Raw genomic sequence first — 19,381 nt, forward strand, 5'->3', positions numbered from 1 at the left:
TTTTCAAAAGCCATAACTTTTTTATTTTTCCCTTAAAATGGCCGTATGAGGGCTTGTGTTTTGTGTGGCGAAATGTAGTTTTTATTGGTGCCATTTTGGGGTACGTGCAATGTATTGTAAAACGTATACATTTTTTTTATTGCAGAGAGAGAAAGCACCTCAATTCTGCCATTTTTTTACAGCATTAATTATGAAGCATAAATGACATGATGATATATTCTTTCTGCAGGTCGGTACCAAAATTCTTATTTTCTTTTAGGTTTTTTCCACAAAAAAAAAAACTTGGAAATTTTTATTTTTCTAAAATCGCTGCATTTAAAGTTCTATTGCTTTTTTAATTTTTGCATGGGCGGAGCTCTGGGTAGGGCTCGCTTTTTTGCTTGATGAGCTGTAGTTTTTATGGGTACCATTTTGGGGTACGTACGGCTTTTTTTGATCACCTTTATTGCTTTTTTTTTGGAGTTTTTTTAATGCTTTTTGCCGTGCACGATAAAAAATGTGTTCAATTTCTTGTATGATTGATTCATTACAGATTCGCCTATACCAAATATGTGGGATTAAAAAATTTTTTTTTAATACTAATGGGGGAAAAGCACTAAAAAAGGTGTTCTTTGTTTTTTCTTTTTTTGCATCCCTGTAGGGGACTTATACTATAGCAGCTATAATCGCTATGGTTAAGCATTGCATGAGTTCTGTCCTAAAATGCCTCATCGCTTGTACTAATGATCATAGGCAATGGCAAGCCAGATACAACTGTATCTGGTGTTGTGTTGCCATGGCAACCGCCGGCCCTCCACGATTATATCGCGGTGGTCCGATGATGTCACAGAGGGAATGCCCCCCCTCTGAACCTTTTACATGCTGCGATCTACATACATCGCTGTGCTCATGTACCACCGCTGTTGCAGTAGGAGGCCAGCTATCGGTTACAGCCAGCTCCCACTGCCGGATGGCGGGGGCTTACTTCCGATGCCACACCATCCACATGACGTAAGGTTACGTCCTGTCGCTTTAAGTACCAGGCTGCCATGATGTAACCTTACGTCCTGTGGCCTTAAGGGGTTAATTATTAATGTGACAAGCCACTAACACCCACTGATTTCATTGGAGAGGCTATGTGCATATACTGCCACCAATGGACCAATCTCTTTGTCCCATTTTGCTTTCCCCCCAAAAAAAGGTACTGGACCATGAAACTCAGACAGCAAGTATTGGTATAATCTTGATACAAAACCCTTTGATCTCTCTGCCTATCCCACCATAATCATAATTTGGTAATTGGTCATTGACAAAGATCTCTCAGCATTAAGCGAATTAAGAAGCTGCAGACATCTATATAAATAAGGTGTGTTGTAACTCAAAACTAAAGCTGACAATTGATCTCCAGTCTACCATCCAGACTGGAGGTGCTGCCACATCTCTCTCTTTCCACTCTGCTTTAACAGAATTGGGGCTTATCCCCTAATACTAGCCTAGTAACCTCTATTGGACAGGGGATTAGAATACTCTATAGATCAGACATCAATTCATTAGGGTCTATTATTTATCTTAGTTACCAGCTAGTCAATATAGGATTTAGCTGGTCACTAGCTTGGTCTGTACTATAATCTCTCTACAGAATATTTCTTCTGTTCCAATGGTTCTCTAGTACTAGGGAAAGAGTAGGCGAGGGTTCACAGTCTAAGGGCTACCGAGCCCTAGCCAGCTGGCCATTATTTTGGACTGTTAGATACCCTCAACTCAAACATACGGCAGCCACATTATACATTATTGGTATCTATGGGTCATGATACCCATCCTTTAGATGACAGCTATCTGATATTGGGTTCCTGATGAGTAAACACCTGACAGAAATGCGTTGAACCAATTTATATTTGAGAACCTATCCTAATCGTTGTCCGGGTTTCCTGTACAACATTTTTTCCAGTCATCCATCTGTTTCTAATCAGGGTATTTACCTAGGGTAAAAAATCTTTATGTGCTTGGAAGTTTATGAGTCACTGACCATCATCTGGTCATTAGCCCCAAATCACGTCCAGTAGGGCCTTTATCGGTACTAGTCTACCTGGCCATACCTAGATTAAGTGACATCTAATATTCAGCATATGGTCACTGGACAGTGGTGGTGACCATGGATCCACTGCGTTACCGGCTCCCTGACTGGTTACAACTGATCATAGGGCTTTTGTTCATATAACTTCAATCCCTGGCTTGACATTGAGCCTGTGTTTAGTCGTTGTGTTTTGTTCTTGTATGTGATGTCGTGTCAGTGAGGCACCAAAACGTTTTTAAATATTGTTTAATAAAAGTTATGTTTTAGGGGATACATACAGTGAATATTTTCAAAAAATCTTTTTCTTTCGTATCCTCCTGCCTCTGTGATTTAAAGCTGACAATGGTTTCAGGTGACCAATGTTTGTGATATACGTCTTATGGCCTTAAATTTCCATCTTCGGAAATCTTCTAATTTTGACATCTCAGATTAAATGGTTTGTCCCAAATTGATGTTACCGGTGTATAGCTTTGCATACCAAATATATCTCTTACTTTCCACTATAGCTTATGTATCAGGCAAAGTGTAGGTAGCCTTTTAGAGTATCTTAAATTTGTCTCTAAAGCTTAAAGTAACTGAGAGTGTTCAAACCTAGGCTTAGAAGAATCTGAATGAGAGAATACTGATCCTTGCGGTTGGGCCGTCATATAATACATTTTGGGATGTGGTACTGTCAACCCCGCTTCCAGTTTATTCAGTTGCAGGGTCTCCAATTTAATCCTCGCGCTGCCCTTACGGCATATCAAATCACGAGCCTGATGAAAAATAGTGATATCCATACAGGGAAGTTGTATAATACATACAAAAACCGAAACACCCAGACCAAGTTTACAACAGGCAACTCATTTTTTCTAAATTTTAAGTAACAAAAGTTTTATAACAGGGTCATGAATATCAGTGCATCCCAATGGGGTCTTTTCTTGAACAAGTTCTGTATTTGCAGTTCTGACTTAGACCAATTTATAGATAAGCCGAAATATTGCCCAAACCTCTGTGTACATTCTATAGCATTGTGGAGTGTGCTGTGATGATATTTTTAGATTCAGCTCAGTTTAAGCAAACACTGAAGTCACTTTAGCTTTTCGAGATTGTCCAAAAATCATTATGGCGTCACCATTTAGGATACACATTTTATGAAATACTAAAGGCTAAACCAATAACCTTTAAAAGAGTTGTCCAAAACATGCCTGCTTCTACAACACTTGGGCAGCTTGGATAACATTTCGCGCCTCCCCTCGCCTAGGTGTTTGGTTGGTATCGGGTGTTCCGGCTCCAGAGCCTCAAAATTAAAAGCTATTCTCCATACTTCATATTCCTCAAAGCATTACTATAAGAGTCTTAGGCCCTGCAGACTGTTGGGCGATTTCCTCTCCTTCCCCCTTCCCTTCCACCTCCTATTAGGTCATGTTTTAGAGCCAAGATCTGGCCGTGAGCGCAGACAGAATTTTGTTGTTCATACTGTTCATGCTTAACTCTTTGCAATCCAATTTTGGATTCAGGGTTTCCTAGGGGGTTTTCTCTTTCTGCCATTATACAATGGCGCCATCTGCTGGCTAGAGCCAGTACTATGGTATGGGACATGCTGGAGAGGCCCCCCGACAACAGAACGGCCAGTAATATACAATAAGAATACCCTGCCGGACCTCTTCCGACATCGGAGCTGTACAGCCTTCAATCAGAATGTCTTCAGACATCAGACAGTGGATTGGAAAGGGTTAATAAACCAGAAGAATAATATAGGTTGAGCCTAATAAGGAATTGTATCACTCAGTTGTTGTTGCATATAATAAAAGTAACTCATCCCTTTCTGTACCACGCACATGCTTCAATACTTTTGAACCATAAGAGTTGGCCGGTTACTGGACAACACCTCTTTAACAGGGCTGTCTGTTGTATAATAATGAACTGAGCAGTGCTTACCTCTCTGCAGCCGGAATCCAGTGCTGCAGCCCTGCTGTGGTCCCAGCGTTTGTTGTGACAGCTGATCTCACAAGTAGTCAGGTGACAGCTGCAGGCAATCAGAAGCCGCAGTTTTACATTCCCCGACTCCTGCCATCATGGCGCTCAGAATATAAATACCGATGCAGTTGGAGCCTCTGATTGGCTGTAGCGGTCACCTCACATCTGACCAAAGCAGCTGTTGCAACAAACACCATGACCACAGCAAAGCTGCAGCAGAGAGGTAAGCAATGCTCAGTTTATTATTTTACTACAAGCAGCCCTATTAAAGAGATGTTGTTTGGTAATCAGCTGAATCTATCTAATGCAGTCCGCAATGTAAATCACATCTTTTGTAAATCATTATAAATCTTTATGCAACTCTTTGCATTTTAAATTGCTGCTTGCTGTCAGCTAATGGAAACATTCTTGTTTGCCTCCAGAGACAGAAAAAAACCTGCCCCATTTACTTTCAACTTACATGGCTTGGTTTCCATTCACTAACAAGCAAAGTTCTTGAAAATAAGGAACTGAAACAAATATTTTTTACAACATGTAATGATACTTTAATATACAATTAATGTTTTCCTAACCCCAAACTATAAAATCTGCGTAATTAACCAGATTTGCTTAAAAAAGGCATAAACACAAATTTTTTCTGTATATTTTATATCATTAACAATCTACTCACCAACAACCGATCTTCCTTGTCAGCTGCCAAAACAGTCACTTCATCTCCATTGAACACCACATCGAATTCCCGCTTTAGGACTGTGCCTGAGGGGTTGCAGACTTTGCTCGTTTCCCAAAGCTATTTTGATAGGATAAAAAAATATAATTCATTATAAGTGTATATTTTTATAGCTGTAACCTAACTGCAAGGCATTAACATGCCAGCAGACATATGAATGCATTTCTTTAGAGTCTGATTAATAGAAAAAAAGCCCTATAGGATACTTTCTAAGGAAAAATATTGTAGCAATCTCATCAAAGACGACTATATGATTCCTAATCTAATTAATCCACCGAAAATCCTAAATTTCTCCTAATTATAAATATCACAGTCCAGTTAAAGACGACCCTTCTCCACTCTTGGTATGTCTGTTTTAGCAAATACTTGAAATCCCCTGAGATAACAATTTGGAGGCATCGTTTTCATCACTTTGCATTGCGCCATTCCTCCTGGATATTTACTAATAAACTGATAACTGGACTTTACCATTCCCTTTGTCAAAGGGGTGTGTCCTTACACAGTCTGACACTAGCAGCAATGATTGGATGGTGTGAGACTGTCAGGGACACCCCCAAGGGGTAGCCAGTAGAGTTGAGCGAACGTACTCTACCGAGCTTGATGCTCGTTAGAGTATTAGCGTACTTAATGGTGCTCGTTACTGGCCGTGTTCGACCCCACCCCAGTGTTTGGCTCCTCCCTGCTGTAACGAGAGAGAGAACCAGAAAAAAAAAAAAAAAGCTTGGCACCCGGCGTCCCACATACAAAAATGCTAGAGTCTCTCATTGTAGTCAATGGTGTTCGTTACTCGAGTAGAGCTCTCGAATTTTATGAAAAGCTGGACTCGAATAACGTAGACCCGAGCATCTGGGTGCTCGCTCATCTCTAGTAGCCAGTTATCGATTTATTCATCCATTTCTAGAATCAATAGCAGTACAATACAGAATTTAAGAAATGAGGTTACAGAATTATTATATCATGGGCAATACAAGTATTTACTAAATTAAACCTGCCAGGAGAAGCGACATATCCTCTTTAAAGCCAGTAGCACACTCAGGGTATGTTTACATGTACTAGTATGAGTGCAGCTCTAAGAAAATCGGGAAATATGCATAAAAATATAGTAAATCTGATATTAAATACGTTCAGTTTTAGAAGTTGTTGCTCCCCCCCCCCCTTTAAATAAATTTAAAACGGAACATTTTCTAGAACTACTTATGGGAAATGGAAATGGAAATGGAAGTAATATATTACTCAGCTTCCATTTAAATGACTCACACGGTCAAACTGAATCCTCCAAAGAAGCTGTTCTATACAGCGGCTCTCCACACACACTAATAATGTGGGTAGGCCCATTGATGGAGTCCATGGGCTCTAGTAGGGGGCATGCAGATGAAAAAATCCCAAATACTGGATAGGGTCTGTAGAAGCAGCACTTATCCTGACCAACTTGTTTTCTAGTGATCTTCCACCAATACAAACAGGGAAATAATGCTAGATAAGGCTGTAAAATGAGATCTGTCCTTTGAGAATAGCGAAGAGAGTAGGGTGGTTGTCTACAAAAAGCAAAGCTTCTTCCTTGATATTTTTTCTATATTAAATACTTTAAAATAGTTACACTGTGATCCCTCAAGTTACAATGGCCTCAGGATACAATATTTCCAACATACAATAGTCTAGCCTGGGCCACCGAAACGTGAAACCACATTCACCATACAAGGTCACAGACAGTTTTGGTCTGTGGCACACAGCCAATCAGATTGGGCATTACCATTGCAAAACCCCGACATTACTAACGTCCATGCATTAATTGGCTGTCTAGTAGCTATAGCACAGCATTAAATATCCTTTACTGCTCTTTATGTGCCAGGATGAGCTGCTCCTTTGCAGACCAGACGAAGGTGGCTCTATGTTATTTCTCTGGTAGGCCATGTATATTGTACAGGACCTCGAAGAAGCTCCTGTCTCTTGTATAGAAAGGGACTTACAGCCGCTAGCAGCTCTTTTTGACTGTCATATGTTATCTGTATTTATTATCTACGTACATTGTCTTTCATGTTGTATTACTTTTGACATTTTGGGTGCTTCAGAACCATTTACGATTTTCCATACAGCTATGCAATAATCTATAATGGTCATTCTGAAACCAATTAATATTGTATGTTGAGGGACCACTGTACTAAAAATAATCTGTATTTGCACACTAGATTAAGGTAAACAGACTTTTTTCCAATAACACTATACCAGACTTCTAATTTCTAAATTCCATGCTTCTTTCTTATTTTGAACCACTATACACTTTGTTACTTATGTCATAGAATGCATAAATACATATTTGCTTCCATTACATGATCTTCTGCAGTATCGGTGAAGTCTATTTGCTACTTTACCTTTGCTGTTTATTGACTTTAAGCATAGGTGTGCTTCATTTCATGTTGTACGCATTGTTTGTTTTTCTGTTCTACTGTGTGTACTATACAGGACCTGAAGAAGCTCTTTTCTTCTACATAGAAAGTGAGGCAAGGATTTGCTTTATCCTTATTATTTACAGTATCTGCTTAGTTTTCTTTTCTTCTTCGCAACAAACTACAAGTTTTCTACAGACTTCTAGTTTAATGTTACAATAACTTCAACTTACAAAAGGACGTTCCGGAACCAATTAACATGAGAATCTATTGTATAACTTATTTACTCCTTTGCCACATACACATAAGTATAAAACAATAACCATTTCAAATACAATATTTCCTAACCGTACCTTCACTGTCTGGTCATCGGAAGACGTCAAGAACAAAGACCCTTCTGGAGAGAATTTGACACAGTAGACCCAACTCAAATGTGCATTGAAATCAGCTATTTTGGTACTGGAGTCTATGTCCCATAGCTAAAAATACAAAGACACAAACATTTTTTCAGCAGCAATGGATCTCTAAAAAGGATGAGCGAGTATACTCGCTAAGGCACTACTCGTTCGAGTAATGTGCCTTAGACGAGTATCTCCCTGCTCGTCCATAAAGATTCGGGGACCGCCACGGCTGACAGGTGAGTCGCGGTGGGGAGCAGGGGAGAGCGGGCGGGAGAGAGGGAGAGAGAGATCTCCCCTCCGTTCCTCCCCGCTCCGCGGCGGCCCCGAATCTTTAAGGACGAGCAGGGAGATACTTGTCTAAGACACATTACTCGAGCGAGTAGTGCCTTAGCAAGTATACTCGCTCATCCTTAATCTCTAACAATAAGATTCAAGAATATGATAAGCTGTGTATAGTTAAAGTTAGATAACCTTCTAAATTGCTGAATGTGAGGTGAACCTGGCTATCATATGTTTATTCAAGTGCAGCTGTATTTCCTAGAGCCAACTCTGCTTTCACAAATCACATGTATTTTACACTGTAGTTATCACATTCTGCGTTGTATTAAAAGGGCCACTCCGGCAAAAACACATTTGTGCCATCTCTTTATTGAAATCACGATTACCTTCTTTATTCACATCTATAAGCTACAGAACATAAATATACACTCAAGAAGATGAGCTGTGATCTCCTCTATTATGTCTGTGTGACTGTGGCTGTGATCATAATCCGCAATCGTGACGAGAGGTTTTGTATACCCCCTGTAGACAGTTTCTGTGGTAGATCCATGTAACAGCATCTCACAAACTGAGAATCTGACTAGAAAATGAATTAATAACCGAAAGTAGATCTGAGCTGGTCAGAATTTAAATCACATGGCTATCTGGGGAAGTTTCAGACAGAAATAAATAAACTAACCAAGATAACAATATTCCACTTATATATACTGCTGGAATAGCTACATCATGAATTTATAAAAAATCAAAAAAAAAATCACCGGAGCGGCCCTTTAAGTAAGTAAGAATATATAAAGTGTCTATTATTATTAGATTCAATTCTGTCTCCTTCCTGCTATGAGAGAATTACAAGATTGGACATGCAGTTATCCAAGAACAGAGACATAACCATAACGAGAGAATTGTGAAATTCAGGGACTTTCCAGCCTTCTGTTTCTGAGCACAGAACACATGTACCGCCCAGAGCCCTGCAGAACTGATAGCCAAGGCACTATTTATGGTTCGCTATACAATCAAACTTGGTGCTTCTCCATCATGATAGTCTGATTACACAAGTGAGGATGCCAGAAGGGCATTCTCTCTACTGTATGGCAGTCTGATTGCAGAGCCCCTGTTAAGCTGCTGCAAGATTTAGGCATAATACAAATACACTTTGTAAAAAAAAAAAAATAGATCGATCCATCTATCCATCAAGCCCCTAGAAGGAGCTGATGTTTTGCTACAAAACTCGGCATGCAGTTACATCTCAGGCAGATATGCAAATGATTACATGAACAGTTTTGCCACATGAGGCCCTAAAAAGTGGTTCCTCCTTTAGCCAATAAAAAGGCTCCCAAAGGCTCCTTGTGTGTAGTGACCTCTTTTTCTGCTTGTGTAGAACATGTTGACTACTAGACACCTCTATGATGCAATCAAAGAGATTTCATCCAGTTAGGAGTTTGGGAGGGGCGTGTTATATTGGAATGCAAGAAACTGGACGGTCATATCAAAATTGCCTGTTTCCTGGGCCCTTCTGACCAGACTATTAGGGGGTGATGAGTGAGGACACACACACAGCGACTGGGCTAAGACCGCCCTCGACAGAACCACCAGTAGAGAGGATTGTCTTCCGACGAGCAGCGCCAACTGTTTTGTTGTCCGCCATCCAGAGACAGGTGGCACCATTGTTACAGGCCCCTGTATCAGTTGGAACCATTACCAGGCACTTGACTGAAGGACACGTAGTCTCATGGCGCCTATTACATGTACTGCCTTGGACACCCACGCACGGTTGTCTCTGTTTGCAATGGTGTCGTGAACAATGTAACTGGACTGCCTTAGGGCTCCTGCACACTTGCGTTTATTTCATGCATTATAGCATTATAGAAAGTCCAATTGACAATCGCGTGAAAAAAAAGCAGTGATATCGCGTGACAAAAAAAAGGCAAGCTATAATACGTGAAAAAAACGCAAGTGTGCAAGAGCCCTTAGAGTGGAACCTGGTTGTCTTCAGTGGCGAATCCAGGTTTAGTTTGGGCACGGACGACTGCCGTGTTCATATTTGGAGACCTAGGGGAGAACGTCTCAATCCTGCTTTTGCTGTGGAGTAGCACACTGACCCCACTGCTGGTATGATGGTCTGGAGGTAGATCACATACAACAGTCAGTCACCCCTAGTAGTGATGGCTAGCTTGGTGCCTGCAGGAGGGGTATAGCTCATAGGAGGAGCTAACACTTTTTTTTTTGCTTAGTGTCCGCCTCCTAATGGCAGTATAGCCATGTTCCTAGGCTGCGACCCCCAATGATACAGAAAAGAAAGTTCAAACTAATATAGGCTTTATAAAACATCACATAATAATAATCTTTATTTTTATAGCGCCAAACATATTCCGCAGCGCATGTCGATCACGTTTGTATGAGTAAATGCTATTCATAAATGAATAAACAGACAGAACAGATATATTACCTGAACAGCGTAATGTGACAGTGCCATTGCTACAATCTGATTTGTTGTGCAGATGTCACAATACAATATAGTGCTCTGTTGATCTGCTTCAAGCTCAGACACAAGATCACAGCTTTCCATATCAAAAATCTGTGTTGAAAATACATCAGTTATTTGAGAATACCAATATTTCTCGTAAAAACACAATACATCACCAAATTTAGGTCTCTTTCACACGGGCTACAAAACCCATGTATGTGAAGCCCATGGTTTCCAATGGGTTCTTTCACATGAGAGATGTTTTGTAGCCTGAAAGAACCCATTGGAAACCAAAAGCTTCACATAGATGCGTTTTTTTACCGAGATTCTGTAGCCCGTGTGAAAGAGGCCTAAGGGGTTCTCAAGTTTGGAAAATCGTTTTCTGTTAGACTTGGTACCATGATGAGATAAGCTGATCCAGAATGTCCCACTGCTGGAACTCACAGGGATTAGCTGTAACCTAAGGAACATCTGACAAGTGTTCCATTTCACTGCAGTACCAGCACAGGCGAAATGAAACATTACACACTGCCCACTGCAATCAATGGGCTCATCCATACAATATGTGGATTTGTTGGTTCCTCGTGAGCACAAGATACTCTTTGTAGCTTCTATCAAGTGTGCTAATAGCAGAGTTAAGGCAAAAATGACATTAATACATGCAGGCTTCTATGGAAAGCCAAATAGTACCACAAGTCATAGGCTGCACTTACATAGGGCTGATTTCTAGCGGAATGTCCGCAGCGGACATTCCGTTGCAGATCAGCTGTGTAAAGCCTGCCTCCAAAGCGGGTTTCATCATGAATTCCTGTGTGAAATTCACCCCCACATTGAGACGGAGTGAATTACGCAGTAGAGACTGACATAATTGACATGTTGTGGATTTGAATTCCGCGCCACAAGTCACTCTCCACGTGGGTTTTGTGCAGGTTATTTCCACAGCATGTGGATATTTTCAAAATTTCATCCACTTTGCTGCGACTGGGAATGCAGGGGAATTTCCTTGTGGAGGGTCAGCACGGAAATTCTGCGGCAAATCCGCCCTGTGTGAACCCAGCCGTAATCCAAATTAAAGTCTCCGGGGAAAATTCACCAAATCTAAAAAGCAAACAAAACAAGAGTGGTAGGGGCGTGCTAGAGTTTTGGTCTTTAACTTCTTCGCAACCACATAACATAAATATACGTCATGCAGTCGCATGGGGTATATGGTGTGAGTTTGGTAGCCAAGCCTGCTCCATACGCAGCAAGTGTTTTAACCCTTTCCAATCCACTGTCTGACATCTGAAGACATTATGATTTAAGGCTTGGACAGCTCTGATGTTGGAAGACGTCCGTCGCGATTCTCTTACTGTATATTGCCAGCCTCTCTGTTGTTGATGCCTATCCAACGTGTCGCCTCATGCAGTACTGGCTTTAGCCAGCATATACCGCCGTTGTATAACGGCAGAAAAAGAGTAAGCCCCCTAGGAAAACCAGGATAAAAATTGGATTGGAAAGGGTTAAAAAATTGACAGCCAGCAGCAACAGCCATGATTGTAGTTAGCTCCGCTCACGGACATTAACCATTTACATACCACAATCAATGCTAAACGCTATGTCTAAGCGGTTAGCCCCATTGCCCCCTCGAGGCAATCATGGGGTACTCATGGTTACCATAGTAGCTTGAGGTCAATGACCCCCTGTAACGAGCCTAGTGGATGTCTATAAGCAATATTTAAACATACTACATAACACAATATAGAAGTATTGCAGTATATGATAAAAGCGATCACATTCAAATCCCCTATTGGGGCCAAAATAAAAAAAGTAAGAAAATAAAAAAAATAAAAAAACCTTAAAAATATTAAACCATTAAAACCCGCTTACCATGAATCATCTACACAACACTTTAAAAAAAATTGGCATCGTCATGTTTGTAAAGTTCTAAGCTATTAAGATATCACAATATTTGTTATGCACAGTGAACAGAAAAGCAGGTGACAAAACAGGAAAGCAATTTTTGTTTAAAAAAAAAAACCCCAATTTTTTTTTTTCTTTATAAAAAGGTGCAGACCAGCAGAATACAGTGAACATGTCATTTTTAAAGCACCATAAAACCTAAACCTCACAAAACATGTCAGTGTTGCTTTTATGTTCTTTCACCCCGTTTACTTTTGAAAAGATTTTCAGTACAATACACAAACCCATTAAACTGCAGCAATGAAAAAATACAACTTGTCCAACAATAAACAAGCACTCATACAGCCATGATGAAGGAAATATCAAAAGCTTGTGGCTCTTGAAAGTCAGGGCCAAAAAATAAAAAAATAAGTGAAAAAAAAACAAAACTGAAAGATCTCTGGCCTAGAATAGGTTATGGTCATGCTCATACAAAGAGACAGATTTGCTGTTGAAAATCAGCCAGTTTTCTGGAAGAAGTTGCACCAAAAGCCATCTTACATGCCATGCTCCACATTGATGTGTTTTAGACACTTTTACACAGTTTTCTGCCCAGGTCCAAAAAGAGGTGTGGCCTAAATGTGCCTTTGTGCGCCAAAAGTTTTGCTAAAGTTCTGGTGCAGAACAAACCAACTAATAGGTGGTATAAAAGGTAGACAAAAGTGTATAAAGATGCGGTAGATTCATCATCCAGCATGCACCACTGTCATAAATCAAGTTAGCACTGTCTGAATATTAGTAAATGGACCCAAAGCATCTACGAACAATATTTCTATGTATTTCATCCCTCACAGTACAGGGGGTAAAATCAACAGCAAAATCTGCAAAAAGTGAAAGATTTCAATTCCCACAGTGCAAAAATCAGGTTTTGTACAATATGGGTTGAGTTAAAGGTCCCACTGGCAACTATGTAACATCTGGTCTAGTGTGTAGATTCATGTAACGTGTCATGTATATATCAACCACATGTAAACTGTCGGCAAGTAACACTTACATAAAGGCGATTGCGGGCAGTCACCATAATCCTGGAGCAGTCATTAGACCAAGAACAGCATTTCAGGACAAAATAGGACTCGTCGTTCTTTTGGAAAGACGTAACATCAATGACCTTGTACTCATTAGCAGAGGAGACATCCCAGAGCTATTGAGGGTGAAAAACAGAGAATATTTGGGGTTTAACTTTAGATCAGCAAATAGCCAGTTTTTAGTACTTCCATTGCCCTGTCATGTTATGATTACTGCTTCTCTGAGATCTGGATTAACGTGGCTTTCAAGAAAGACAATTGGAGCTGATATAAGACAAATGTCACACTGCCATCCTAGCTCCACTGCCAGATTGTTCTAGCGATCGCCAGGATTCACATTGGTCAACCTCCCAATAATTGGACATGAATAGTACATGAAAAGCTACAGTCAATAAATGTCTGAGGTAAGACAATCCTTTTAATTACAAAAGGACTACCTTCGTATGATATTGGCTACAAGTGGTTACTGCCACATTTGTGTGTGTGTGTATATATATATATATATATATATATATATATATATATAGAGAGAGATATATATATATAGAGATATATATAGCCTTTATATGCCTTATTATGGTAAATAATAATGGACCACGGATGGTGATGAAAAAAAGAACTGGTGGGGCAAGTCAAGCTTATTAGATCTTGCACTGACCACTATCTTTAGTGTCTAAAGTCCTACAGTGGTGAACAGAATATAGACAAATAAAAAGTGTTAAAAGGCAACAAAATAAAGAAAAAAAAACAACCTAGCAATCTACACAATCCCATGTATCAAAACCCCATGTATCAAAACCCCATGTATCAAACCAGCAGTCATTTGCAATACCACTATATTTTAAATAAGTGAGAATAATGTTACATTTCCTCCATAACACTACTATAAGACTTACCCTTAATGTGCCATCCATAGAACAGCTGGCCAAATACTTATCATCTGGTGAAAACCTGCAATGATTGACGTAGTCTTCATGGCCGAAAAGAGTATTCTTACAATGCTTCTTATTAAGGTCCCACAGCTGTGTAAAGTCAATTAGGCAAGTGTTAGAGGGGGTTTGCCATTTTTCATATTTTCTAGATTTTTAAAATACTTTATAATACAATGGATACAAAATACTTTTAAAATCACAAGGCCATGTACCTTTAGACAACTTTAGCTTGCTGCTGCTCCAGTTTTTGACTAAAGGATGGCTACTAGAAAACTTGGCATTAACAATGCCATAGCACATACTTCTTCCCATTTGTAGATGTCCATTAGCATAGCCTTTGAGATATCAAAGACCCCAAATCTACAACTACATTCTGTAGATCTATAAAAAGAATTTTCCAATGAAGCACTTTTATAGCATATTAAAGGGGTTGTAGCTAGATAGACTTTTACTACCTATCCAAGGCCCCCACCAATTCTGAGATAGAGGGTCTGGTTTGCCTGTCCTCCTCCACAGCAGACTCACTACACCCCCCACAGTGAGGAAGAGACTTGAATGGAGCAATGGCTGCACAACGGGGCTGACAAAGATAGTCAAGCGCTTTGTACTCCGCTATCAGCGCCATTAAACGCAGCCGAGTGGTGGCCACACATGTGCAGTCAGTGCTCCAAACAATCACTGCAGGAGGAAGAAGCAACCCTGCAGCGACAAAAGGGGGACACGGGACCCTCATTTTCGAGAACAGTGGTGGTCTCAGCAGCGAGACCCCCGCTGATCAGACTTATCACCAATTCTTGGTATAACTCCTTGAAATACACCATTGGAAAAATGCCAAGAATGGGGAAGCCTGGATCCCGATAAGAGTGGAGAAGTAGCTATACATAGAAGTTTACTCCCTGTGAAAGTCAATGGGAAATACAGTTTTAATGTGTCCTGTTAAACTTACTGTTATGACAATAAATAGAAATTTGCTTAAAATATTGTGTCAGGTTCTCCCTTATAGAGCACTGAGAGCTATGTCCTCCATTGAGCACTAGTTTTCTATTTATCTAAATAGATTCTGTGCCAAGTTATTTCTTTTATAGTAGTCAGAGCGATGTCCTGTTGCAATGCGCCAAATCCCCTACATGGGCATCATTTTTAGTTATTTATATAGCACCTACAAATATCACAGCACTTTACAATTGGCAGAATAACATACAAGAAGTCAAAACAAATGGGCAATAAAATAAGGAGAGCGCGGGGAGGAACGGAGGGGAGATCTTTCTCTCCTTCTCTCCCGCCCGCTCTGCCCCGCTCCCCGCTGCGACTCACCTGTCAGCAGCGGAGCGCCCCGAATCTTTCAGCACGAGTACAGCGGTACTCGGATAAGGCACATTACTCGGACGAGTAGTGCTTATCCGAGTACGTTCGCTCATCTCTAGTGTGACCAGATCAAGTTGTGTATGGGCGATGGACTAGAGTTGTGTGACATAGGCCTCACGGAAAAATTAATTTTTAAGGCAATCTTAAAACTAGGACTGTTAGGGCAAGTCTAAAGCAGTGAGTTCCCTAGAATGGGTGCACCGCAGAACGAGTGAGAGGATGTAATGAGGGAGGATAGGAGCGGTCATTAGTGAAGAGCATAAATGGGTTGACAGATGAAGTTGAGAGTGAAGATGTATAACTGAAGATGGTGACGAACAGGTTGCAAGCAGAGGCGGTCCGGCACACCCACTGGACTGGTCTGCGTCATTTACATACAGCGCAGGAGACGTTTGGACACACGTTACTTAGATATGTCGCTATTATGTGACAAAGCAAAAGCACTATCTAAAAAGCAACAATGTACCCACTACTCCTAGATTCAATTACAAAAACCTGCTGACAGTTTCCTTTTAAATCTAAGGAAGAAATTCAGTAAAGTGTAACTCCAAGATATCATGGCTGATGTCTGGGGAGGATGGTGGTTTCAGACAGAAATGGAGACATCAGGTTTAGGTAAGGCAGATGATGGAGAAACCACAAGAAGCTCAATTCTAGAAAGAATCCATTTGGGATATAGAAAGGCCACAACAGCAGAGACAGCCTAGAGACAACAGTATTTTCAGGAGTGCAGGACAGTTCTATTTGTGGATATAGTTGGATAATGATGGTAAGGGAAACCAAAACTGCCAAAAGTTTGCCTAAGGCCTCGGTCAGACGGGCGTTTTTTCACGCGATTTGCGCATGCGATCCGTGCATACATAGAACCAATGCTTCGCAATGGGATCGGTCACATATCCACTTTTTATGCGGATGTGTGATAAATTATAGGACACAACGATTCGCAAAACGCGCCTATCTGCGTTCTGCGATTCCTTGTGTTTTATATATGCGCTCAAAGGGGCCGGCGACTATTGAATGACAGCTGAGAGCTGCCTCTGGTTGGTCCCTGCACTCAGCCAATCAGAGGCAGCACTCACTTACCCATTCATGAATGGGTGAGTGAGAGCTGCCTCTGATTGGTCACAGCCCCCACCAATCAGAGGCAGCCCATTCAGCAGGCGGGGATTTTAAATCCCTGCCTGCTGAATACTACACAGAGCAGTTCAGGAGAACTGTCGGCTGGACGCGGCTGAACTCCAGCTGCAGGAAAAAGGTGAGTATCCTTTTTTTTTTTTTTACACATTTTAGGATGATTTTTATGGAAGGGCTTATATTTTTAAGCCCTTCCCGAAAATTCATCCCGCGCTCGCCGGCAGCCCATTGCTTTCAATGGATCCGGCTGCATTGCCGACTCCATTGAATTCAATGGGTGAACATCGTTCTCCTCTGCCACAGCTGTGCCACAGCTGTGGCAGAGGATAGCGGGCAGTGCTGGGCCATTTCACCGAAAACGCTGCTAGCTGCAGATTTTTTGCGGCAAATCGTCAGCCCCGATCACGCGATTTGCGGATGCGCATCTGTCATGCGATCCGCAAATCGCACGAAAAACCGCCCGTGTGACTGAGGCCTAACTGGGATTGTGTAAAGAGAAAAGCAGAGAAGCTTGCTAAATCCTCGACAGAGATAAAAAAAAAAAAAGTAGAAAGTAGAGCCAGCAAAGTCACAATGAAATTGCAGTTACAGAGATACAGTATAAGTATGTGGACATCGAGTCATCCCAACTATATGAATAGAGTGAGTTTTTCGACATCCCATTCCAAAATAACAAATAACATGCAAAGAAGTCCCCTTTTGCAGATCTAAACACCCTTCACTTTTTCTGAGAAGACTTTCCACAATATTTTAGAGTGTATCTATGGGAATTTATCCCCTTTCACTAAAGAGCATTAGTGAGGTCCTGATGTTCAACAAGAAGGTCTCCCTCACAAATCAGCATTCATAGGCATTTTAGAGGGTAGAGGTCAGGGCTTTGTGTAGGACAGTCAAATTCCTCCTCCATTATTGCTCCTCCTCTAAATTATACAGTAGGCACTACGCAACTGCAGATGGTACGTAGTGCCCTCTGACATCCACCAAACCCAGATTCACCTATCACACTGCCAGTAGTTAAAAATGAATCAGGACTCCGGAGTCCATAAGGTTGACAACCTCCAATTTTCCCTTTTTTAAGCTTAGGGGGAAATGCTCTTAAAAATACAAATAGCAGCTGAAGCAGATTAAAGTAGCAATTATATCCTCATCATTTTATAGAATTTTCCCTTTTAGTAAATCAGAAAATAATATATATGCATTATAACTAATTTCACTTAATCTGGCCTTAATGCTAGTTTTGTATTGGTTAGCATTACAACACCTGTATACCAGAAAGCTCGATTTGACTTAACAAGTGATATTTACTGTTGAAAAACCTTTGATATTTCGAGATCAAGTAGACTAATAGTAATTATTTCTGCTTTGCCTTACAGACAACATAAGTGTATAGTAATTACAGCACCATTGCTTTCTGCCCCAAATGAGCAAGCACTGTAATTACTAGAAAAAAAAGCAAAAATGTGCCTGTCCAAAATGGCAGTGCTATTCTTTCCGCCTGGCTAAAAATAAAAATGACAAAACAGAAAATGTACTAATAATAATTGCAATGTTAAATATAAAGAGAAAAAAAGTTGACATACTTTGAGCACGTAATCATTGGAACATGTCGCAAGAAGAGAAGGAGAGCCTCCATTGGTGAATTGGCAGCAGCTGACCTGCTCTGAATGTTCATCGTAATCCCGTATCAGCGTCCCTGTTACAGAGTTCCAAATCTAGATGGGAAAGATAGAAAGAAAATCAGATCCCTACAATCCTGCTGACCTTACACAAAGTGGGAGCTTTAGAATGGTATGGTAAATACACTACAGCCCAAGACAACAGTAGATGCACACACTTTTCTAATGCAGCATGCTATAATATAAACATTAACCCTTGGCCACCCAATTTTGGATTCAGGGTTTTCCTAGGAGGCTTTTTCTTTTTGCCATTATACAATGGTGCCATCTGCTGGCTAGAGCCAGTACTGCGATATGTGACATGCTAGAGAGGCCCCCCCGACAACAGAGCAGCCAGTAATACACAGTAAGAATACCCTGCCGGACGTCTTCCGACATCGGAGCTGTACAGCCTTCAATCAGAATGTCTTTAGACGTCAGACAGTGGATTGAAAAGGGTTAACTATGTGCAAATCCAATATACTACACTAAAGGAGATTATTCACAAACTGGTTTACCACTGACTGCAATTTAATTATTGCTTTCTACACGTGGCTTTGATAAAACGTAGTTACCACCTAAAGCCATGTTGCAAGTTTGCTGCTCAGCATGTCCAGTCCTCGTCCATAAATGTAGATACTACTACCGGTACTATTCAGTAATATAGGATTATCGATTCCTCTACCTTGAAGGAACCCTGGCGTTATGGAAGAGGGGAGAAATGCTGCCAATACACACAGACCACAATAAGGTTTTATTTCAGTTTTTTACAAATTGAAGCACTGCTGACCATGGAGGACTGCCTGCATTAAGAGAGGTCTGGGCAGAACTGGGCATCATGTGCAGAATTAGGCCGGGCTCACATGAATTGGTTGAATTTCACATGCAGATATCCGCAGCAGAAGACCTGCGAATTATCGCAGAAACAAATTGCATATGGCCACGTATGCGAGTGGTTTTCTGCGCGGAAATACATTTAGGCCTCATGTCCATGGGGAAAATCAGGCCCACCACAGATTCTCCAAGCAGAATCCTGCAGCGGGTCCCTCCTTTCCCGCGGACATG

The 19,381-nt window shown here is 40.9% G+C and overlaps 1 protein-coding gene across 2 annotated transcripts in view; it reads right to left on the reverse strand.

Moving 5' to 3' along the window:
• The window catches only part of APAF1 (apoptotic peptidase activating factor 1), an 86,241-nt gene that overhangs the window by 24,523 nt on the left and 42,337 nt on the right, over window positions 1-19,381 (reverse strand). For both annotated transcript variants that reach the window (XM_066591394.1, XM_066591393.1), the window contains exons 15-20: window positions 18,242-18,373; window positions 14,127-14,252; window positions 13,200-13,346; window positions 10,250-10,378; window positions 7,480-7,605; window positions 4,683-4,802 (exon numbers count right to left, since the gene is read on the reverse strand). In XM_066591394.1, coding sequence (XP_066447491.1) covers window positions 4,683-4,802; window positions 7,480-7,605; window positions 10,250-10,378; window positions 13,200-13,346; window positions 14,127-14,252; window positions 18,242-18,373 — 780 coding nt within the window. The remainder of the gene's footprint in view (window positions 1-4,682; window positions 4,803-7,479; window positions 7,606-10,249; window positions 10,379-13,199; window positions 13,347-14,126; window positions 14,253-18,241; window positions 18,374-19,381) is intronic.

The sequence above is a fragment of the Eleutherodactylus coqui genome, chromosome 2, assembly GCF_035609145.1.
Source record: "Eleutherodactylus coqui strain aEleCoq1 chromosome 2, aEleCoq1.hap1, whole genome shotgun sequence".
NCBI classification, from domain to species: domain Eukaryota; kingdom Metazoa; phylum Chordata; class Amphibia; order Anura; family Eleutherodactylidae; genus Eleutherodactylus; species Eleutherodactylus coqui.